General features: G+C 41.9%; 1 protein-coding gene across 1 annotated transcript; it reads right to left on the minus strand.

Moving 5' to 3' along the window:
* Window positions 1–20173: 20173 nt before the first annotated feature.
* Window positions 20174–25042, minus strand: LOC307269443 (carbohydrate sulfotransferase 12-like; the record flags this gene model as incomplete). The annotated part of the gene is made up of 5 exons (XM_080052411.1): window positions 20174–20438; window positions 23051–23358; window positions 23500–23643; window positions 24436–24611; window positions 24952–25042. 5 exons carry the CDS (start codon window positions 25040–25042, stop codon window positions 20174–20176), a joined length of 984 nt encoding a protein of 327 aa, XP_079908537.1.
* Between the last annotated feature and the right edge of the window lie 235 nt (window positions 25043–25277).

The raw sequence follows: 25277 nt of genomic DNA on the forward strand, positions 1-25277 counted from the left end.
GGTTACTAATCTTTTAAAATTAAGTAAAGAAAAAAGTTAATAAGTGTTTTTAATTGAGTTTTACATCTGAGTAGGCTGAAAAGTATGCTCTCAAATTGCAGTAAAAAACTGTAAATCCTGTGGGTTTTGGGTAAGTGATAAAATCTTTTGAATAACATCGTGATTAATTTAAAAGTAAGAGATTTTTGTGAACAACATTTTTGAAGGTTTGAGAATTCTTGGTTCTATTTCGTTCCTACTGACCGCCAGAGGCGGTGCTTACAGCACTGGATGTTCCATCGCGCGCATGCGCAGGTCGAGATCTTTATACCAACAAAGTCACCTGTGACACCTGGGTGACCCCGGGAATGTCTATATATTCCGGAAGTCACCAGAGGTTCTGTTCCTTTTTTCTTCTCGCGGACTAGCAGGTCGCACACATTGTTGTGTGCTAATATACCACTAGCTTGTCGCAAGTAGCTTGTAGCTAAGGGTTGGTGCTTCGATTTGACTTCGACCACCAAGGGCTGCGACTGGCAATTCGTTCGACTTGGCTGCGGGCCGGTCAGGGGGGTGAGTAAAGTGTGAAGGCTACGCGTAGCCCGAGGCTACCGCGGAAGCTAATATCACCTTTCCACCTTGCTTTGATTAGATCAGGCGGCGGCTGGGTTCACAGTCGCCGTGTTATTCTTTCGTTCGCACCGTTGCTTGTGTGTTTCGCTAAGCCCGGTTGCTAATTGTATGCTCGAATGTATTGTCTTTCTAGCATTGTGCACTGTTGATCGGGTGCTACGTTCGCCCCGACCGGTTGCCTACTCTGATTTAATCGATAGCGAGCGGCTTGGGGTACCAAGCCGCCGCCACAGTACTTCGTAGCATTGTCGCACTGTTGCTCGGCTGCTGAGTAGCCTAGAGCGGCTGCTTAGGCTACTTAATTTGCTCGTCAGGTGCGGCTTCGGGTCAGAAGCCTCTTTCACTGTTGTTCGCACCGTTGCCTGTGTGTTTTTCGCTAAGCCGGTTGCTAATTGTATGCTCGAATGTATTGTCTTTCTAGCATTGTTGCACTGTTGATCGGGTGCTACGTTCGCCCCGACCGGTTGCTTACTTTGATTTAATCGACAGCGAGCGGCTTGGGGGTACCAAGCCGCCGCCACAGTACTTTGTAGCATTGTGAGTAGCCTAGAGCGGTTGCATAGGCTACTTAATTTGCTCGTACCAGTGGTGAGCCGTGCCACACACTAGTATGCTGTTATACACTGTATGCTGCTGTATTGCTCGCCGGTGGACGAATTAGTTTCCTAAATCGCCTTCACCGTGTTATTTTAGCCGTGTCACACTGTTGCGTGTGTAGGCTGCTGTAGTGTGTCGCCAGTTGGCAGCTTAGTTTCACGGCACGGGTGTCGTGTCTGTGCCGCTGTGTTATTATAGCCGTGTTGCACGGTAGCTCACGCCTTAGCCTGACTGCCTAGGCTACTTAATTTGCTCACCAGTGAACGTCGTTGCCGTCACCAAGAGCCGCTGACACTGCCAGGGGACTGCAGATGGAGAATAGCATTGGCTAATTCTAGCATTTTTTAACCCATGTATGATCATGTGGTTTATTGATTTGCACTGTCCCCTTCTTAAGTAAACTGAATTCAATTGAACTGTGTTATTTAGGGGGTCGTGGGTGCGCTCTCGTAAAGCTCGATTGCCTAGCCTACTGTAATTATGCTCGCCAGTGGGCAGCATAGTTTTACACAACAGGTCGCATCGTTGCTTGGGTGCTCTCGCCTAAAGCTCGATTGCCTAAAGCCTACTGTAATTATGCTCGCCAGTGGGCAGCATAGCTTTACACAACAGGTTGCATTGTTGCTTGGGTGCTCTCGCCTAAAGCTCGATTGCCTAAAGCCTACTGTAATTATGCTCGCCAGTGGGCAGCATAGCTTTACACAACAGGTCGCATCGTTGCTTGGGTGCTCTCGCCTAAAGCTCGATTGCCTAAAGCCTACTGTAATTGTGCTCGCCAGTGGGCAGCATAGTTTTACACCGCCACCGTTTTTATTCTAGCGGTGTCGCACCGTGGCTCGGTTGCTCTCGCCTGAAGCCCGGTTGCATACATTAGTGCTAGCCAGTGAGCGTCTTATGTTTCCAAGGGCCGCCTTCACTGTGTTATTGTTGCTGTCACACAGTTGTCGTGTCTGCGCAGGCTACTGTAATTGCTCGCCAGTGGGCGCTATAGTTTTGCACCGCCGCTGTATTATTCTGGCGGTGTCGCACCGCGGCTCGGTTGTTCTCGCCTGGAGCCCGGTTGCATACCTTAGTCAGATGCATATTTAGTTGGCTCGACAGTGGGCAGCTTACGCCTTCATGACCTCCATACAGTGGGGAATGGCCATGACAAGTGCCCTGCAGGTCTCAGGGTTGAGTACCTGAGGGAAGCGCTGTCAGATAGCCCATGCATGAACTGTAGTTTCATGTCTCAGGCACTTAGGTTGCTAGGTAGAGGCTCTTCTACTAGCCTCTAACCAGCGGCAGGCCCTCAATCCTCCGTTCCTGTGTGCCTCCCTCTGAGCCTTATTCCGCTCAGCTCCGTAGATGCTGGCCAGATTTAAGGGCTCTCTCCCATCACACGGTGACAGCAGAGCTCTGGCAGCCATGCACAATGCTGATAGTTAGGGCTCGGACTGGTTAGCTCCGATTGAGCCTGCTATAGCATCCCTGGTTGTCTCCCCAGACGAGGCTCTGAGAGCCGATGTGCGCTGCCCTCGGCCCCAGTGCCGGATTTCAGGCGATCTCCTTACTAGGAGTTACGACATTGCTGCCTGTGTGGGCCATCTGGGAATTTGCTTTCTCACACAGTCCTGGCTCGGTCGCTAACCATACAGGGGTCAGGTGCTGGTCACTCAGCATGGACCCTCAGTGATGCTTCACTGCAGACTTTGCATTATGACTAGGGAGCTAGGCAGGTTGATGTCAACTGTGAGGTCGTCCCAGTCGGAGGTGTGTCGACTGACCCTCCATTCTCTTTCAGTGATCCCAGGCCAGACGTTCGGCCAGCTGCTCTTCAGGCCCGGTGCGAAGTGTCCAGGTTGACCAGGCTAGACAGTAATTGCACGCTGCGACGTGCACCTCTGCCTGATTCCAGGCCGGGAACCTCTGTGGTACCCCGTGCCAATAGCTTCAACCACGTTCAGGTGGACAATCAAGGGGCCAGTGCTTCTCAGCACATTCTGCACAGTGCCGTACACTGCGCTACAGCTGCATTTCAGGCGCCAGGAGGTCGGCGTCCAGCCTCCGCCCTCCCCCAGAGTCCTTGGGGGTGCTACTCGATGCTCGGTAGGTTCTACTCAACCGAAGTTCAGGTACCAGGAGGTGGGGCGGGGTCACCCCGTTCTGGACTAAGACGGCGGAATCAGTGCCTCACGATTCTTCCTTTCCCCATGCTGCGTGTTGCAGGGGTACTCCAGTCTATCGCTCAGGCGGACTGGGTTGTGTCATAGCCCTGAAAGATGCTACTTCAAGTCCCTACTGCCCAATGTCACAGGTGGTCCTCCCCTTTGCATTTCTGGGCAGGGTGTACCAGTTCAGGGTTCCTCCGTTTGGGCCGTCCCTGGCTCTGCGGATATTGGACAGTGTGTGGCAGCATCCCTGCCACCATTACAGCTCAGCTGGTGCTCGAGTCGGCGGCCATGCGAGCCTGCCTTTCTCCATAGCGCGTAGCTACCGTTCAGCAGCTACTACAGCACTCCATGCAATGGAGGCTGCTGGAGTACAGCCTCTTCCTTCGACTGATAAGTATGCTGACCTCAGCATAATCTAATTATCATTATCCAAGCTGTCCAAGTTCCAGGTGTCCGGAACACAGCGATAGAAAAGGGCCACCCCCGGGGAGTGGAGACTCCATCCGGAGGTGGTGGGCATGATTGGGACAAGTATGGCAGGGCAGTGGCATATCTCTTTGCTTCCGAAGAGATGACCCACTGTCCCCCTGGGTTCTCCTAGATGGAGAGGACCAGTCCCCTAAGGCAGGATGCTCTGGCTAGTGCTTGGCCAGTCATCCTGCTTTGTGCATTTCCTTCGCACCGTTGCTTGTGTGTTTTTCACTAAGCCCGGTTGCTAATTGTATGCTCGAATGTATTGTCTTTCTAGCATTGTTGCACTGTGATCGGGTGCTAAGTTCGCCTAGACCGGTTGCTTACTTTGATTTAATCGACAGCGAGTGGCTTGGGGTGAGCCAAGCCACCGCCACAGTATTTGTAGCATTGTCGCCTAGAGCGGTTGCATAGGCTACTAATTTGCTCGTCAAGTGGGCGGCTTCGGGTCAGAAGTCGCTTTCACTGTGTATTGAGCTGTGTCCCACCAGCGTGGGCTCTCACCTAAGCCTTGCGTGCATAGCTTACTTATTGCTTGCCAGTGGATGAGCCGTGCCTCACACTATGTGTGTAGCTTTTGTACTGACAACACTGGATGGGGTCCAGCATTGCAGTTACAGCCTACGTTTGGTGGCTCCACATTGGCCAGGAAGGCCATGGATCCCAGCGTTACTAAACTCCTCAAGGAGAGCCTTGGTGCCTTCCAGGGAGACAGGACCTTCTGTCTCAGGTAGGCGGGCACATGTGGCACCCGAACTCGGGGCGCCTGCAGCTGTGCGTGGGGCTCCTGGTAGCCAGGACCCACTGTTGACGTATTGCGACCAGTCAGAGGTCCATACCGTTTTAACTTCAGGGGCACTCGCCACTACAGGGCGCTATGCAGACAGGTGGAAGTTGTTTTCACAGTGGTGCATGGCACATGGCGAAGTCCCATGGACTTGTCAGTGGTAGTGATACTACACTTTCTGCAGTCTGTGTTGGGCAGCAGGACAGCTGCTTCCACCCTGTGCGTCTATGTGGCTGCGATATCGGCCGCACATGCAGGGGTGGACAACCAGACGGTAGGGTCCCACTACCTAGTCAGGCCAGAGGCTTCATTCAGCCACCATGACCCCTGAGGGCACCATCATGGGACTTACAAGTAGTCCTGAGGGCCTTAGGTCTACCCCCATTTGGGCCGCTGAGTCAGGCAGACCTGACGCGGCTGTCTATGAAGACGGCATTCCTCCTTGCCATTGCGACTGCAATCGGTCGGTGAACTCCATGCCTCGGCAGTGAGCCAGGCGTGCTTGCTCTGGCATGCAGAAGGGTCAGGAGTGGTGCTCTCGCCAATCCATCCTTCCTATCCAAACGATTGTCTCCCCACCATGTAGACCAATCGATCGAGTTGGCTGCTTTCAATCCCCTGGGCTCACCAGGGGATGCAGAAAGAATGTCAGACCCACTGTGCCCGGGGCGGGCGCTTAGGGCATAGGTTGTGGCAACAACCAGCTTGCGTAAGACAAATACCTCTTTGTCTGCTATGGGAGCTGCAGGAAGGGGGCTGCCCTGTCCAAACAGAGACACCCCCACTGACTTGTGGAGGTGGTCTTGAATGCATATAGAGCACAGGGGCTCCCCATGCCTTGGCCGTTGAGTGCCACTCTACCAGGAGTATGGCTACATCATGGGCTGTCTTGAAGCGGATTTCACGGCAGGACATTTGCGCCACGGCTACATGGTCTTCATCATGTACGTTGCGCAGCTCTACAGAGTAAATGTTGCTCCACCTCATCCGGTGGGATGACAGCTGTCTTGTTGATGGCTGCAAGCCCTTAATTGATGAGTACTCTTCGTGACCTTTTTGGTATAAGTCATCCAGTGCTGTAAGCACCGCCTCTGGCGGTCAGTAGGAACGAAATAGAACGATAGTTACGTATGTAACTACGGTTCTATGAGTTCCGGATGACCGCCAGAGTTCTCTGTCACTCAGACTTCTCAGACACCGCGAGAAGATTCAGTTGGAACAGAACCTCTGGTGACTTCCGGAATATATAGACATTCCCGGGGTCACAGGTGACTTTGTTGGTATAAAGATCTCGACCTGCGCATGCGCGCGATGGAACATCCAGTGCTGTAAGCACCGCCTCTGGCGGTCATCCGGAACTCATAGAACCGTAGTTACATACGTAACTATCGTTCTATTTTAAATGTGTGACATTTTCCTTTTTTTCTCTTCCAGCAGCTTTCACTGAGACAGTGCACTGAAAGTAAAGGTTTAGCATTTGGTTTGAAGAGTTAAATGAACAAATAAATCCCCTTTCAGGATAGTAAGAGTTACTATTGATAAAAGACGATCTAAAGACTATTCTAAATTAAGTATTACGCTTGCAAAATTGGGTCATGGGGCACTAAAAATTGAATGTTGTCACAGGTTTAAAGTACTTTTTCTCTGTCCAAAGAAGAAAATAAAATAAAAATGTATATAATATCAAGAAAAAAGAAAAAAAGTATAAAGAAGAAGAAAACGAATTGCCTGGCGTTACCAGATGCCAAAAAGACAATTTACAAAAAGATATATAAAAATAAATGGACTGAGATGCAAGAAGACACTTAGCCTGGGCCTGCTCTGCTCAGAGCAGTTTCCAGTTTCAGTATGGTCTGGAGCCAACGAGTCTGACGGAGACAACGCATACCGGCAGAGAACGCTCTGCCAATGCCCAGTGAACTACAAAAATGGAGGCTTATATGCATGTGGCTAAGTAATTCCGTGCCAAAAGTGACATTCAATGCCCTGTGTGGACTACAGGATGAAGGAACTACAAAGATGGCAAGCAACGTGCCATAATGACATTTCCTGACATCTGACTTGTGTTTTAGGGAGAAAAAGACACTGAAGCAGCGGATGTGATGGTTTCCTTTGCATTCTGAACTGAAAAAGTGGACATTCCATCTGTAAAAGGAGGGTGGAATCAGTACTCTATTGTGACAATTATCTGATCATGGTGTTTTCCCCTAAATTTAGGAATTGTGTGCAAGCAAGCAATTGGAATAAGTCTGTTTTGGACATAAACTAATCTAGTTATGCCTTTAAGACGACATAATGTTTTGAAAAAAGAAGGTACGTAGGATTTAAAAGTATAAAGGACCGTTTTGATAACTAATGGGTTTCCCCTTTTATGCATTTAAGAAAAGCATGTTTAGGGTTATTTTCAAAAAAAAAAGATACGACTAGTGTCTTACCATTTTCAAATCAAAAAAAGATTGTTGTTTCGTTCTCAGCCAAAAAAAAAGCAAGCATGACTAGAGGATTATCACTTTAATTTTATTTCAGAAAGAGATTAGTGGTTTAAATATTCCCAAGTAAAGAAGTATTAAAGATAATGAGGAATAATTGTTGATTTAGTAGGATTTTGAACCAACCTTATTCTCACACTTTCAGAATACCTGATTTTTTTAAGGGTTGCTCTTTACATTTTACCGATTCAAGGAATTAGATTTTTTGAAAAAGGGTTACCATTCTAAATGTATAAACCGTTTTGGGGTTTATTGTTAAGGGGCTGGGAGAAAGCCACATGTTTGTTTGTTCCTGTTTGAATACAATTGCTCACTACTCAGTGAGAATCTTATTTTTAGCTGAATTTTTAACTAAATATGCTCCTTTTTGTGTTTCAAATAAAAAATTTGAAAAGGAGGGGAGTTTGAGAGAGCACATTAATTAAAAATAATATAAGTACATGTTAAAGAAAGGTAATAAGTACAATATTTAATAAGGCCACATAAAGAAAACACTACAAGCAAAGTAAGGTTAAAAAGGGATAATGATCAAAAGACTTAATATTCATTTAAGAAGATAATGAGTTATAAGTGATTTATTTAGGGTTTAGGATCAATCTCTATTAAATAGAGTAAGAACAAAAACCTACTATTGTAGTATTGTTTGTTGTTAATGTTACAGTTAGCTTTTCCAAAAAGTATTACTGCACAGCTTTACATCAAGTGTGAGTAGATTACACGTATGTGCATTGATACAGTAAACCTAGGTTACAAAATTAAGTAAGGCAAACAAAACTTCCCATAACAAAGACAAGATCAGTTCTCTAATAAGGAGTAGAGAGTTATTTCGAATTTTGTGTTAGATAGGATTATCTTCCCTATCTCTCCTTTTATCTGTCTATATCTGTCTTTCTTGATGGCCTCGATAAAAAACAAGGTGCAGAATCTTGATTCCTTCTGTGAACAATTGGGGGAATATCGTGCTGTGATCTAAGATGCTAAGCTACGCTCTCAACTCGTGCTATCAGCGTGATGTCACTGGCAAGGCCATGTCGTGATGTCACTGGCCAGCTGACAGCCGAAACCGAGGGTCGTCTTCCGTCCTCCACACAGCTCAACTCATCCCAGCCAGCTCTACGCAGCCAGCTCTACGCAGACAGCTAGAGCCACTCAGCGCCTGTCAGTAGGGTCAGCTCTTCGGGTTCGAAACCGGACAAGCAGTTCCTTCTACCGCCGGCAGGATCGCCAACAGACGGGGGATCAAGGGGTTCCAGCAGTCATCAACGTCATCATCTGGCGTCGAGAGGTCTTCGCTCTCGTCTCTCTTCTCAACGGATCCAGTTGCACGAGTCATCGATTCCCAGCTACGCACCACTGCAGGGTGCACTGGGGGTTCCTCCAGCCTCCCAAAATAGTTTAAATGGGGGGGGGCTGTTGCGTTGTGCCTTTCCGCACTGGGAGAGAAGTGCCTTGTGAAGCAATTCAAGAGGTTGTGCCTTTCCGCACTAGAAAAAGAGTTGCTTTTGAAGCAATTCAAGATATATCCGCGGTTTAGGACATCCGTCCGAAGACCAAAGAATGAAAGACAATTGTATTAGTTTTTGTCATTATATGCTGTTCATTATTGTCATTGTTTTTGAATTTTAAAAGGGTCTAACAGGTTTTATAAAGGTTCATACTATTGAGTTAACAGTGGCCACTGTAGTTTCATTTTGCCAAAGTTTATCATTATTGATTTTTGTTGAGTTTGAAGGTTTTGCATTTTTCATGCTCTAAGTTTGAATGTTGAAATTCTCTTTTGAGCGTTGTTATGATACAACGAAGGAGGGCAGTGTAGGAATTTCTAACATTATATTGTCATTTTTAAAGAAGTTAGTACAAACTTTGAGTTAAGCAAGAAAGGCCACACAGGTCATATAATGACCTTAGCCCACAAGCTGCACAACAACAGCTGTCGCAGACACAGCAGAAAGATAGGAACACGTATTGCAATATCTTGCTACAAATAGCCCAGATTTGATATTAGATATGTTACACACAAACATACACACATGCACACTCTCACTCACACACATGCACACTCTCACTCATACACGCACACAAACACACACACCCAAGTGCCTGATAAAAGGCCATAGTGCTTTGCACTAGGCGCTCTTCCGCCCGAGGATGTGAGGACTGGGTCAGGGCTCCCCTTTTCAAAGTTCGGTTAAGAGTAAGCTAATTCTGTTAAGATCTGAATGATTGTAATGAATAAGTAACATCTGTGTTGATATAAGTAGAAGCTGTCTACTAGCTTGTAAACCTTGATGTCAACCTGTAATAAAGTATCCTGATAAGACCTGATCTCCTACTTCTCCACGTCTCCCTTGCCTGGTGAGGTGTCTCCTTCCTAGTATCATATGTGAGTGGAAATCAAGGCCACTCGGCCACGGTAATATCTCTCTTGGTCCACTACAGCTGCGATGTCGATGCCGTAGCGGTTTAGTTCATGTGCGGACATTCCAAGTCGCGATCGTGAAGGGGATAATTAATAATTTGATCCGTTTCACAGTTACAGTATGCATGCAGCAGTATACACACACACACACACATCAACCCTGACAGTTCATCCTGGACAACAATACAAGACATTCAAGTTTCTAATTCTGGTTTTGACCTTTGGGAATAAGCAGATCACCGTTTTAACTAGAAATGCAGGAGTCAGGTCTTTTCTTTCTGAACTGCTGACAGCGGCAACGCTTGGTGGGCTAAGTCAAATGCTCAGAATAAAGACAAAAAGCAAGAGCACGCACACACACACACACACAGGAGAGAGCTGTAGAGAGTAAAAAAGGCAAGGGTAATAGAGAGAGGGAGGAGAGTGTGGACAGCAGCATCCATCTCGTGCCAGTAGATTGCACTTTTTTTTTCTTCCTATTGCCTGCTGAAGAAAAACCAGATGCCTTGCTAGGGGAGGTTTACCTAGGTTTGATCTCAGCTGTTTTAAGATGTGGAAGATAATAGTTAAAACTTGACAAATAAAGAACTATTTTGCATATTCCCCAGTGTCATGATCAAAGATATAGTCAAGAGCCTGAAGCTTGATCAGATAGATAGATAGATAGATAGATAGATAGTACGAATGAATTGTATGAGGCCTATATAATATATAATTGTAAATAATACAACATAATGAATTTTGATAAAGTAGGCCTTCTTTACGTACCTGAGCTGTAAGAAAAATTATATATACTGTTGAAACAATGTTGCAATTGTTTGTGAGATTTTTTCCAACAGGTTCACCTGAGGACTGAGATGAACAGGTTAGCCAAAACTGCTTTATGATATTTGCCAACAGGTGTGATTAACCAACCACAAGTTGCAACAATAAGTATCTGTATGAAATGTGGTCGGCGTTAAGGTGTGTCCATGACGGTAATGATGATCAATATTAAAATAAACTGGTTGGTGCTTGTTTTTGTTGGGTGTGTGTCAAACAGGCCTAAGGACGCTGCTGCACATTAATAATAGTAATAATATAATAATAATCTTTATTTGTATAGCACCCTTCATACATTAAATGTAGCTCAGACTCCACATTTGTCAGAAATATTCACTAACAGCACACACTTTTTAAAATTGTTCATCGGTATTTATAATAATCTTCACTCAAAATTAGGTTCACTTTGATGTGGCCCAAAACTGAAATGATAGCAACATATCATTTATTATGGGACAGTAACTGACCTAAATGTTATTCTTGAGTAGGACTATTAACCTCTCTTACTGTCCTTGGGGTCAATTTGACCCCATTCATGTTTGACATCTCTAAATAAATGTTTATGATTTGTTTTTTTGGGCTTGCATCTTCGGTCTCTCTGCCCAGTGTGCCCACCTAAAATTTCTACAGGCCCACCCTAATCTGACTGTCTAGAACCGGGCCTGCGTATACCCTCACCAAAAACCGTCATGCCACCCTCATCAGTGCATCGCGCATCGGCCTCCATAGCCACATGAAATGGCACCAACGTAACCCCCCATAATAACCCAGCTCAAGTGGAGCAACGTCATCATCGAATACGAGACATAAGAAATTAACTGCTGCATGCACACTGTAACTGTGAAACAGATCAAATGGACAGCCTCTGGAATCAAACCGCAGCCATTAACAGCAGTGTGCTCATCACTCCATACGTATGGAAAGTGAAATAGTGTCAGATTTAAGATTGCAGCATAAATTAAGGGTTCACACAGATCAATATCCTCCTTCATTGAACATCAGCTTTTTCCCGAGGTGCTCAGGAATACTGATCAGTCCATTCACATACTAATGCTTTCAGACAGTGTGTGTGTGTGTGTGTGTGTGTGTGTGTGTGTGTGTGTGTGTGTGTGTGTGTGTGTGTGTGTGTGTGTGTGTGTGTGTGTGTGTGTGTGTGTGTGTGTGTGTGTGTGTGTGTGTGTGTGTGTGTGTGTGTGTGTGTGTGTGTGTGTGTGTGTGTGTGTGTGAAGGAAGGGCAGCTGCGTGCAGGGAGATCAACAGAGCCACCCGTTCATTTGCTTCCCTCAAAACAAATGAGTTGGTTCTGCACATTCGACTCCACATTTGTCAGAACTATTCACAAACAGCACAAACTTTGTAAAATTGTTCATTGGTATTTATGATCATCTTCAAACTAAATTTAGGTTCACTTAGATGTGGCCCAAAACTAAAATGATAGCCACGTAGGACTATTAACCTCTCATACTGTCCTTGGGGTCAATTTGACTAAAATGATAGCCACGTATCCTTTATTATGGGACAGTGACAGACCTAAATGTTATTCTTGAATAGGACTATTAACCCCTCTTATTATTCTTGGGGTCAATTTGACCCCATTCATGTTTGACATCTCTAAATAAATGTTTATGATTATTATTTTTTTCTTCTATACAGACTATATTTTAAACAAAAGTCACGTGCATGGAAATCCTGTCAGATGGTTTGGCGAGTAAGACTGCAAATGTGATTAGTGTGGAGGTGGTTTACACCAGAGTGAATCCGCTCCAGAGTTCACTTTCAAGCTGTCGAAGACCACCTCTTTCAAGAGGAGCAGAGTCCGGTTGTTTAGTGCGGATTTTACTTATGGTCATGTGTTTTTTTTTTGTATGCGTACCCTTTTAGTTTGCCATTGAGTGAGCTCAGGTGTGCTGAGTGACTCAATCAAACACAGGTGTGTTCAATTAGCTCTGCTCCTGGAGGCAGTATATAAGAAGAACTTGTGACTTCATGGTCTCCCTTTGTGTCATTTCGCAGCAGATCATGCAGTGCACGCCCTTAGTCTAGTCTTGAAATCAATCCGTCCCAAAAAAAAATATATATATTAGCTGGAAGTTATTTTGATTAAACATACAACTATTTCAATAAAAAATTGTTTGCAGAACACAAGTCCCATAGCACAACATCTAGGTCAAGGTCAAGGTTCAACATGCACATAATGAGTCTAACTCAGAAAATTGCATTTAATTCAACTGATGACCTCCATGCACTCTGGCTTTGTCCACCTAACCTGTGAGGTTGGCCTTCAAATATGTAAAAGAGAGGAGGCTCAGGCAGAGATTTGTTTCGCCCTTGTGTGGCAATTTTATTAAAGCACCATATCCAACAGACTTAGAAAGAACAGCAAAATCCCCCTCATCCAGTTTATATATACCCTCATATCAACTAATTAATTTAAGGTGGATAAGACAATTTGTTGTATTGCGAAGTACAATGACAATAAAAGGCTTGAATTGAATTAGTGGGGGAGGTCACTGACACACTAGTCTCGCAAAGCCAGACCAAACTACAGCAAGTAGTACTGACACATGCATGTGGCCAAAATGATATATATTTCTCAAAGTAATTTCTCCCTCAATTAATAAAACAATACATACTCCCAGTATGTACACTATCAGATTCTGCAGAACACACATAAATGAAAAGGCACATGATACCGCCCCTCAGTACTACCTTAGTAAATTGTATGACTGCAACATGAGATGAATCATGGTTTCATCACAAAGCCATTTTGGGGAAAGGTAACCACCACATTATCAAACTCACATACAAGTCCATTATCCCCATCCCATTACACATATTCAACCCAGATCACAAAACCTTTATTTGTAGCCCCAACTATCCACAAGACAATGATATTACTTAAATGGAAGAACAGAGAGCAGTTCAACATCCCCACAATGGTCACTAAAATGACAAATATTATTTGAAAAACAATCAGCTGCACAAAAAAATTAAATGGTAACAATTCTTAGATCCATTCTGTTTCCAGTAAACTAATCCCATAACCTTTAACACATGTGGCTATATAAGTGCCATCAATATTACTACTCCAAAACAAATTGAAGAAGTTGTCACTTGTTGTTGAAGCTTTTATGCAGTTGAACTCTTCTGTTTCACCACTGTGACTTTGTGGTAGGTTCTGGCAAGAGGGGCGGGGCTGTCGCCGTGTGTCAAAGTGCTTTAGTGCCAGGTGAAGAGGCCATGATGGACACTTTGAGGTCTATCTCTCCACCTGGCGGCAATTTACCCATTCTGGGCAAGAGACAGAAGCAACATGTATTATATATTTCCACTTCTCTCACACACACACACACACACACACACACACACACACACACACACACACACACACACACACACACACACACACTATCTCAAGTGCAGACTTGCACAAAAGTCTTCAATAATATGAGCTACAACAAATTTAGAAACGGGATCAAGTAAACAAATATAATGAGAAATAGGATTAGAACATTTAAATAATATGTAAGCATATAATCTCTTTTGTCTTTTCTGTCTTTCTGTAATAATCATGTGATTTTGAATAAAAACCAGTAAAACGTTCCACGAGTCTCTGTCACAGTAGATTAAGTTGTGAAATTCAGGACCTAAGTAGAGTTTTTTTTTATACATCACGAGAGTCGCCCTGAGGAGGACACGACGTAAGTAGAGACATCTTGGCATCGCCTACACGCTGACAACACAACAAGTACATAATCTCATACACCTAATCTTTAAAAATTAAAAGAATAGGTTAGAATACCTTCTTAGGTTTAAACGAAGATGTTTAAATTCTGAAAATATTATATATGTTATATTTTAAACAGAAGGGTGGTTTACAGACTAAGTTACGTACAACTTACAAACAATAACTTGTGAATTGAAATCTTTATTCTAAAACATAGAGAAGTATTTTGAGAAGCAATATTTAAAAGGGTTAATAGTTTAGCGGAGGTCGACCTTATTCTAAGAGGTGGCTCTGATAAAATAGACACTTTTCACACAGTGGTAGATATTGAATATTACACTTTTATTAAGGAATAAAGAGTCAGGTTGGCACAGGGGGTAAGATCCTGCTCCTCCTTCCCACTCACATTGGATTCGAGACATTATGGCATGTATGAATTTAGAGAAAATACGTTATACTACCCAGGGATCCGAGAATAAATTTGACAGAATTTGGCGCCCCTTCCTAAATTATTTTAAAAAACCAACAACAACTATAGAAGAGTAGCTACCTCCCCCCCTCTTTTATTTGATTTAATTTTATTTCTTTATGTGTTTTTTTTTTTTATATTGACTGTTTATTTCTGTTTCTTGTACTGTATATTTCGTGTTGTTGGGTGTGAGGGTGGGATGTGGGTGGGGTATGTTTGGGAAAAAAAGGGGAAAAAATTTGTATTCATTGTGCTACAATTTTGTTACTAACATTTAATAAAAAAACCTTTGAAAGAAAATGGGGCTGCCCTCACTTGCCCATGCACTGTGTATAGTCTATAGCCTATTTCAGCCTCGTCTGTGGAAAAAAGATAACTGGACAACAGAGTTCTTCTGCTTCGTTCCTCGCACTGCATTTAATTGAATTCATTATAAAAAAGAAAAAGAGCACCAAGCCCATCCCAGAGGACCCTGCATAATATTTTATTTCAAATTTATATTTCTATGGAAAATCCATGTGTCTTTCTTTAATAGCTTCTAATTCATCCGACCCAGTGTCTCCAAATTATTTGTTCACACAAAATTCCTCAGATTTAGCCTCTTAATTTTCCTCTCAAAGTGCACAAGATTCATGCATTTCACTTTAAAAAGGTAAAAAAAATACTCCCAGGGGGGGCATACCCCGGGACCCCTCTAGCAGGTTCGTGAACTCAGCCGGCTACTATTTTCACCCAGCTGGACATCGGAGCCAATAGTGGAAATACTATATATCTATATAGTGTGTATAGTATATACAGTAGCTCTGGACTACCACCATCCAGGTTGCCAGTCCCAAAGCTTTCTCTTCAATCAGCTCAGGCTGCCTACAGTTAATACTGCGATAAAAAAAAATATATACATTATGTTGTATATAATGTACATTATATGTTATTCATAAACATTTTGGAAAAAAAACATGCAAGAATCAAATCTCCCACTCAGCAACACTCAAAGTTTATTTGCATATTGTGTTCTACACAATTCACAGTAAATGTGCCAAAAAGCAGACGCAGATATCTTACAAGGGCAAAAAAAGTTCTGCTTGCGCGCACAGCGCGCGCTCGCATCTTCGGTCTCTCTGCCGAGTGTGCCCACCTACAATTTCTACAGGCCCACCCTAATCTAACTGTCTAGAACCGGGCCTGCCTACGAATGAAAATACAGAAAGCTCTGATGATGTAGTTTTATGTTACAGGTCATTCTTTGCCTTTCCATCCGACAAACCATCATCGTCAGTGTTTGGCTTTCACAAACACCCCACCATTGATCCTAATCAGAAGAGCTGCCCCTGTAAATCTCATATTATTCAGAGAAATTCACCATCATGATATCGTCTGTACACATGTGTAACATTTGTATTAGGACTCTCGACTTTCTTTTAGGATTGAAAAGAAAGAGGCCATCAGACAACATTAGTTCACTTGTATCACATTTATTTTAGGTTGCCCACGTATGTTGAATTTCATGTGCGATTATTTTATTCATCACAGCTCAATCAACATTTCCCAATGTTCCATAATATACTGTACAGTTCATGTTACTGCAAGAAACTGAAACATTTGGCAGATTTGTTAAATTTAGTGTGATGCACCTCAGATAATTTCATAGATTCCTTCCATTTTCCCAGCTTCTGTTCAACATCTTTTATTTCTTTATCTATCTCCTCAAACTTCTCATCAGTTTTCAATATGACGCGCTTGAGTTTCTCCTGAGGATCTGTCCTTTTTGCCTAAGTAGGAAAAAATTAAATACTACATGACATTGCACCAACTCAACAAACTATGTTGTGTCATTATATTGTTAGCACTGCAATACATACAGTCTCTTCCAATTTAGGCAAGACAATACCGAGCCACATTCTGCACGTCTTAATACAGCTTAGCTTGCAGCCTGTCTGCAGTCCAGACCTGTCTCCAATTGAAAATATTTGGTGCATTATGAAGCACAAAACATCACAATGGAGACCCTGGAATGTTGAGCATATGAAGTTGTATTTCAAGCAAGAATGGGAAATAATTTTGATTTCGAAAACGCTTACTCAGTGTTGTTAAAAGAAAGGGTGATGTAACACAATGGTAAACATGCCACTGTCCCAACTTTTTTGGAACGTGTTGCAGGCACCAAATTTAAAATGTGTGTATATTTACAAAAAACAATAACGTTTAACAGTTAAATACATATGATGTGTTTGTACTGTTTTATATGGAATACATGTCGAAAAGGATTAGCAAATGATCACATTCTGTTCTGTTCACACTTAATATAACGTCTCAATTTTTTCGGAATTGGGGTTGGAAATCCATTTAAGAGGGAGGTTTGTAACATTGTAAACTAGTTTTAGAATTACATCAATATGAGTTCAGAGAAGAGACATCATTAAAACAATATTTGTCCTGGTTAAAAACAGATAAAGACTGGTAAATGGACTGAATTTGTGTCAAGGAACAATATTAATAGTAGAGCCATATTAAGATAAGAGATAGGAACTTTTTAGCTGTATGAGAAAAGCATCCTCATCCATATGAAGGAACATATCTAACTCATCAGCCTCATCAGCTTTGACACCATTTCTACAAAAGTGTATTGAAGTCAGTAGCCTCACCAACATGTTTTGAAACAATTTGAAATTCCTAGTTAAACATGTGTCAGTCGAATAAACAAACGTATTGATGCTGACCTAATAGTCCTCTTATTAAATGAATCTCTTGCCAGGACTGATGTTCTGGGGAAATTTGTCCAGGATAGTAAACGAAAAAATGACTATCCTGCACAAATTCCTTCTGAACTCCAGTAATGGCAAGAGATAAAGTTATTTTTCAAAAACTTCATTTGATATGGGTTTCAAATCTTGATTGGTTCCAATTCTTGGTGTCCAGGATATATCCTTTTTTAAGTGAACAGTAAGTACGTTTCCCCCCTTTGTTACTTTCAGGGAAAATGCATTATTTACAATGAACACCAGGGGGCAGCATTCAGTTATGCCAAATGTGGAATCTGGTGCCAATGTAACAGGTTAGACTTACAGTATGTACAGTATACTGTCTAAATGCAACTGACTGTGGCTGGAATGTTGCCTGCACAGACAAACAGTTCCACATATTGATAACATTCAGAATCAGACTCAATACGTTTGTATGACATATTACAAAGGTGGCACATCTGAACAATGTACTGCAGTACCCTGGAAGATAGCTATTTGTTTTACTTTAAATTTCCTTTAGACAGTCCTCTTTGTGTGGGGAGATTGATATGAGAGATTTTTCAGTGTTGCTTCAGCTTTTGATGACAAAAGTATGGTATACATTCAGAAACAGTTACCGTTAGAGGCATTTTCAGTTTTTTCCAAATTATGATTTCTTAACCCCTCCAATACCCACCCCCTTTCCCAGCTTCCTCAGCATAACAAAAAAATAAAATAAAGACAGACAGACAAGAGCAAACAGACAAGGACAGGATAGAACAGACAAGATAATTAAGCAAGTAAATTAATATGATATAAAACAAAACCTTAAACAAAAAAGATACAAAGATTAAGTATAGTATCAAAGTATCTCAATATTGCGTTATGCAAATAATAGAATTGTTGCAGTACTTCACAGCTGTTTTTTTTAAACATGTTTTACTCCACAGTGTTCAAAATATGTCACTCCTACAGGAGAGGGCAGGGTGGTGGACAGGCACCAGCGCACAGATAATAATTTAATGCAAAGTAGTGTAAGGTAATGTAAAGTATGTTTTGGGTTCTACTGTGTAATTTCACTCGCAGGCAGACGGTCAAAATAGCTAATCAACGGTTGCCAGTGACAATGGAATTTATCCGAGCAGCCTCTCAAAGCAAATTTAATTTTTTCCAATTTTAAAAAGGACATGATGTCACGAAGCCCAGATTTAAATGATGGGGGGAGGCGGCATTTCCATAAGAGCAAAATGCTCCTTCGAGCGATCAGAGAGGAGAAAGCAATTACATTGGATTGAGTATTTGTTGCAACATTTCCATCCGGAAGTCTTCCAAAAATAGCTACATGAGGAGATGGTTGGATATGGATCTGCGCTATTTCAGAAATAACCTTAAAGAATGAATCCCAGAAAGTAAATAACTTAGGGCATGTCCAAAACATATGTGTAAGGTCACACGGTGAGAGCGAGCATCTATTACATTTGTCTTCAACCGTATCTGGGTAGATTTTAGAGAGCTTGGACTTGCTATAATGAATCCTGTGGAGCACTTTAAATTGAATGAGGCTAAGCCGCATACATGAAGAGGAAAGTTTGATATTTGTAAGGGCTTTACTCCAAAACTGATCAGAAAGGGTCACTTGTAGTTCGTCTTCCCAGTTCGATTTGATTTTTTTAATTGTTAATTCATTGGCTGGCAACAGTAGGTCATATAGATAGGAGACATGACCTTTAGGGGTGGTGTTAGCTAAGAGAACGTGGTCCATACCAGTTACGGTTGGGATAAGTGGGAATGCAGGCGAGTGAGTTCTTGCAAAATCCCGTAGTTGGAAATATCTAAAGAAATCCGAACTAGTTAATCCAAACATGGCTCGTAGCTGGTTGAAACTTGCAAATGACCCTCCCACATACAAATCTTTTAATGAACGCAGACCCCCTCTGCCCAGGAACGTAAAGCGCGGATCAATTCTGGCTGGTGCAAAGAGATGGTTTTTGCAGATGGGTGTTGATTGAGGAAGGGAAGACCACTTAAAATGTCCCCTTATTTGAGCCCAGATTTTCAGTGAGGCAACGACAAGGGGGTTAGACGTGTACTGTGAGTAAGGTAAGGGCAGGGTGCCGCATGCCAGAGCCTGCCGTGATGAAGATATACAGTACATGAATCAGATTCCAATTGGCACCAGCTGCTCTGTGGGGATGTAAACCAGAGTAAGAGTTTGTGCGCGTTTGACGCCTAGTAATAAGATTGGAAGTTTGGTAAGCCAAGTCCACCTGAAGGTCTACTCCGCTGCATGGCAGCTTTGCAGATTCTAGGATGTTTACCCGCCCATATGAATTGAGAGACAACAGAGTCAATAGATTTGAAAAATTATCTAGGTAAAAAGATGGGAAGGCATTGGAAGAGGTATAGATAGCGAGGTAAAACATTCATCTTAACTATTTGTACTCTCCCTGCTAGTGAAAGGGGTAAGTGGCTCCACCTTTGGAGGTCCTATGAGAGATTATTTAGAGTTGCTTTTGATGACAAAAGCTCTTTTTAATAATTGAAGAACATTTTTAATAGGTTTTATTGCATATGAATGATTAAACCCCTCTCTGTGGACACACTGTTTTGGACGTCTTGAGTAGATAACTAGTACATTTAAGGGGAAAATTGTGCTCCAGACATTCTATTCTTAATGCCTAATAACATCTCCAAATTTTAATATTTTTACTTTTAAACTTAACAGCAGATAATATTGGAAGACGGCCTTTTGTCCCACTTCTCAAGAATCACTGATACGTTTTACATAACGTACCAACTTTTTCGGAATTGTGGTGGTAAATCAAGCCATTCATCAAGCAACAGAGCTCCTAATGTAACAAAGCCATTAAGTCATATATTTCCTTATCAAAAGGAAAATGTGGTTTCTTATCCCCAAAATCCTGACATCATCTCACCATCGAGCAATTCATCAGGCCTCCTGTAGCCAAAGAGCCTGAAGTCCTCCTCATACAGCTTGTACAGCTTCCTCCTGTCCTCTAGGGGCACTGTTCTGAACCAGTCCAATGCAGAATCATGTGCAGTCATGTTTTCATAGGAAGGAGGGAACCTAATGTCGCCCTCCAGATTTAGGATCTTCAGTAGCTGCTCAGCGTCCTCCTGTAGAGTCTCCTGATGGCCAACATAGTCATACCTGAGAGAGGTACAAGAAGCCAACATTAAACTATAGGTCAAAAAGACTGGTTCTCTATTTGCATTCCATTCCTTTGTTATTGTCACATTTTAGCAATAAAAGGAAGAATTTCAACTTCTTTTGATGCCTTTTTACAGAAGAAAAAAATAGTGGCTTGGAAAAATTATCCTACTAAAAATTTTATTTAATATAATAATTAACTGCCAAAACATTTTATGTGCATTCTGGAAGGACCCACCCATATGACCTGATATAGCTTTCAATGTAGTTAGAGTTTGAAATAACTTTGATTATTGATACAAGAACTGTTGTTTTAAAAATACTGAGGTCATAAAAAACATTTATGATTATTATTTATTTATTTAACGTTTTCCTCCCAGTGGTTATATTTTTTGATGTATTAAAACTGTTTCAAATCTTGTTCCACTTTGCCAGTAAAGTTTTATAGAAACTTTTTATAACAAATCCTTTTTTATAGTTAAAAGATATGGAGCGTGGAATAAATATTAAAATCACACTCTTACACCAATATTATTTGTGTATATTCTTAAAATGTAATAAATGTTTTCAAATGTTCCCAACAACAGCAGGACATGACCTGTAGCTCCAGCACTGCCTAGAATTGTCAGTAAAGCTTTACAATAAAGGTACACAACATTTTAGTACCTACTATATTAATATGTACGGTGGCGCTGAGCATTCACCAAATAAAAAAAAGTTCCACACCTTATCTAGCCTTATTAGCACACCAGGATCTCGTAATTATGAGAAAAGATCTCATAATTACGACATCAGGATCGCCCTCTCATTCATCAATAACATGCCACTATTCAACGTTATCGTATTTTATTCCTGTTCTAAAAACACACTTTTCTCTATTTTGGCCTAAATGTTGATTTAGCAATTTAGTTGTCGGGGTTCCGGTGCCGTGCCAAACTTAACTTAAGCTACTGATGGGAAATATAGGCTAAGCCCTCAGAGCCGACCAGAACTGCCCTCCTCAGATGGGGGGCAAAGCGTGTCAACTGGATGGGCTGGTCAAAGTGGTTGGCAGGAACGTAACATTCAGCCACAGGGTGATACATGAACAATCAAAAAAACATATGTAGTGGGTAACACAAAAAAATAAAATGTATTAGGTAGCACAAAAAGAAAGAAACGTATGTGTTAGGTAGCACAAAAAAAATGATGTAGTGGTAGCACAAAAAAAACATAAGTAGTAGGTAGCACAAAAAAAATGTATGTGTTAGGTAGCACAAAAAAAACTTATGTAGTGGGTAGCACCACAAAAAAAAGTATGTGTTTGGTAGCACAAAAAAATGTATGTAGCATGTAGCACAAAAAAAACTCATGTAGTAGGTAGCACAAAAAAATGTATGTAGTATGTAGCACAAAAATACTTGTGTAGTAGGTAGCACAAAAAAACATGTGGTAGGTACCACAAACATTTAAATACACTTATGTGGTAGGTACCACAAAAAAAAACTATGTAGTAGGTAACACAAAAGAAAACCTATGTAGTAGGCAGTGTTGTGCCTGAACGCATTCAATGAACGTTCGTTCATGAACTTGTTCATATTGGGGGCGAACGTGAACTGAACGTATGTATTTCTGCCTCATGAACGTTTTTGCGAACGCGCTCATTCTGGCGTTAGTGAACGGCGCTCTTGCAGTCGTTCAATCGTTCATCGAGTGCCAGATTTCCATAGAAAACCCCCGCTAAAAGACATCGTAAACAGCCCTTAATATGTAGCTGAAAAACACCCAATCTGGCAACACATGCCACCACAGCGTCGCACCGCCGCTGCGTCATCAAAATGCGAAACACTGCGGGAAAAAAACAAATGAATGCAGCAGCGCTTACTCAGACCCATGACTCAGACCATGGACCTAGCCTCAGGTTCTACCTCTTCTTCGTATGATTGTTACCTACCTCAGATTGTGTTTGTGTTAATAAGTATGTCAACACATCTTCTGGACTTTGTTGTTAACAGTAGGCCCTATACTGCAGTTTAGAATGGTCTCCTTGAGGGTTTTACTATTTTAAGTTGTAGGCTAATTTGTTTGTACAGTAGAACCTGCCTGGTATATTTTTCAGTATTGCTTTCTTTGAATGAAATTTCATGTGAATTGTTTCCAGGTTTGGAAAATTATAAAAATGGAAAAACTTTTGCACCTTAACCGTTTTTGTTTGAATAATTCTTCATTAAAAAGACCATCAAACAGCAACTTTTTCCTCATGTTTTTGAGAATATACTGTAGGGGTAAAAGTTGCAGCTGGCTCCTAGTGTGGACTGAATGTTATTGAAATAATGTCCGTCTGTGGTTCTATATGGTATGTGGCAATTATTTAGAAAAATAGCAGCCTGCAGCAACATATTGAAAAAAAAGAACTATGAACTAGTTCATTTTTGAACTGTGAACTTAGTTCAGAATTTTGAATTATGAACTATGAACTGAACTAGTTCATTTTAAAGTGTGTGAACTGAACTTTGAACTAGTTCACGTAGAAAAAGAACTTTCCCAACACTGGTAGTAGGTAACACATTTCTATGTAGTAGGTAGTACAATTGTGTGTACCTTATTGTAAAGTGTTACCGAAATGGCCTTACTCTATGAGACAGGGATGGCACAGGCGATGCATCTGCCTCCAGTGGGGTTCAAAAGGCGTTTCCCTCTCCGTCATTGGGTCCAGCAGGTACTGAATGAAGTTATAAAATGAGGGGCGTATGCCGGATGCATACGCCTGTTCCACTGACGGCGGTGGAGTAGGCTGGTTGGCATATAGGCGCAGAATGTACTTGCCAAAGTTTTCATAGAAGTACTGTTTGTGCTTCTGGAACTTGTCTCGGTAGGCCGAGATGAGACGGACAAACGGGTCCCGGACAAACAGGAACTTGGTGTAATGCTTCAGCTTTGCCTGTAATCAACAAATCAGTTTACATCAACCCTCTGTCACACTAACACTCTTCTGCTTTATTCAAATGCTCATGGGACTAACTATCTCACATGCTTCCTGTTTGAAACTTAAAGGAAACTTCTGAACATTTTGTGAACTGACCTTCATCTCTGGTATCGGGGATTTGCTTAGGAGTTTGAACGTGTTAGGGATATGAACCAAATCACCAGATATGGACATGGGGTCATCATATGGCTCGCTCTGGTTCAGGACGTACATAACCCTCTTCCAGTTGGTACACGCCACCTGTAGATAAGAACAGTACTAAGTGTGTACAGTCATGGTAGGGAATCTGTGATGCTCTATGCTCTGGTATCGGGGAGTTGATTTTGAGAGGGTACAAGTTAGGATGGTGGACCAACTCTCTAGGTATGGAGATTAGGTCGTCATATGGTTTGAACTGGTTCAGGACATACATAACCCTCTTCCAGTTGGTACACGCCACCTGTACATAAGAGCAAGTCTTAGGGGTTGATCCAATAAAAAACAAAGAATAGCGTGAGCCTTCTAAAAAATTGCATGTTTGGTTTTGGTTTGTGTGTGTTGTGCTTGTGATCAACTAGTAACAGCGCAAATGACAACAGGTTAGAGGTAGTAGATTTGAAGATGGTTTGCGTTTGTTACTGGTTTCCATGTTTGGACTTAGAGCAGAGTGACAGCAAGAGCAAAAAAGAGAAATATAATGCTATAGAATTAGGGGTGTTATCGGAAAAGGCAAAGATATGCATTGTTGAGCTACAGCAAAGATAATTTATATTATTCAAAGAAACGCGATATGTGACAGTCTCTATGACAAAGTAAATTGTGTTGAAACAAGAACTGATGAAATTAAGAGAATAGGGCATGACATAAGGAAGAACAAAATAAAAAATAACTCATCATAAATCCTCTGTGAATAAAATAGGTCCAGGTGAGTACAGTCAATCACTAAAGCATGAGAAGTTGACCAGACATTTCAGGGTCAGCTATTGGTGTTGGCGGGCTTATATGATCCACATTGTGTCCTGTGTTTGCTATATGTGTTTTTGTTTGTATTACCTTGGGAATATAACAGTAAATGATTCCGTGCTTGTCATTCACAATCAGATGGGACAGATCTTTGTTCTTCATGTCTTGTAAGATGCGCTTCCCCTGGGAAAATGACTCTCTGTCAGCATCACACATTTCTCTTAGCAGCTGCTTTCTGGCTTCCTGCCGCTGATGGATCCTCTTTGCTGTGATAAGAAGAATAAGAATGTGTGTTGTCATTATTGTGCATGCTGAATCAGGGTGGCTTTTCTCTTGAAGAGATGACGTACATGGATGAAAAAGCGAGATGCCATTGGCCTTTATGGAAAGCCCCACCTAGTTAAATAAATGCACACGGGTCACATGTAATCCAAAAGTAATCAAGGGTGAGGTCGCGCATCCACTTTTCTTCTAATCCACTACCTAATTCCTTTTTAATTTTAATTGCAATGTAACACAACACAAACAAAACATAGTTTAATCAAGACCCGGATACACAGCAGGAACAGCTAGAAATACACACATTATTATATAAACATATTGTACCTTTCTTGTCCCATTGGGAAAAGTACACAATGAATAGGAACAAGGATCCCACAAATACGAGGAGCATCAGGACTCTTCTGCATTTTGCCATGGTAGCTGGAGTAAAACCATCCTTAAACAAACAATGTGTGCCGGTTTTTAATAAGATTTTTAGGGCTCTACCAATCACCAAAGTTAAGTTTAATAGTGTATTGTAATACAAATGACTGTTATCTTACTGTTATGGAAGTCTGTTGATTGCCGATTCCTCTTGAGTATGGAAGTTTCAGATGTCTTAAGCAGAAATATTTATTGAAACTCGGAGCAGTGGAGAACAGGACAGCAGC

This window comes from Ammodytes marinus, assembly GCF_949987685.1.
Source record: "Ammodytes marinus genome assembly, chromosome: 23".
In the NCBI taxonomy this organism is placed as follows: Eukaryota; Metazoa; Chordata; class Actinopteri; order Uranoscopiformes; family Ammodytidae; genus Ammodytes; species Ammodytes marinus.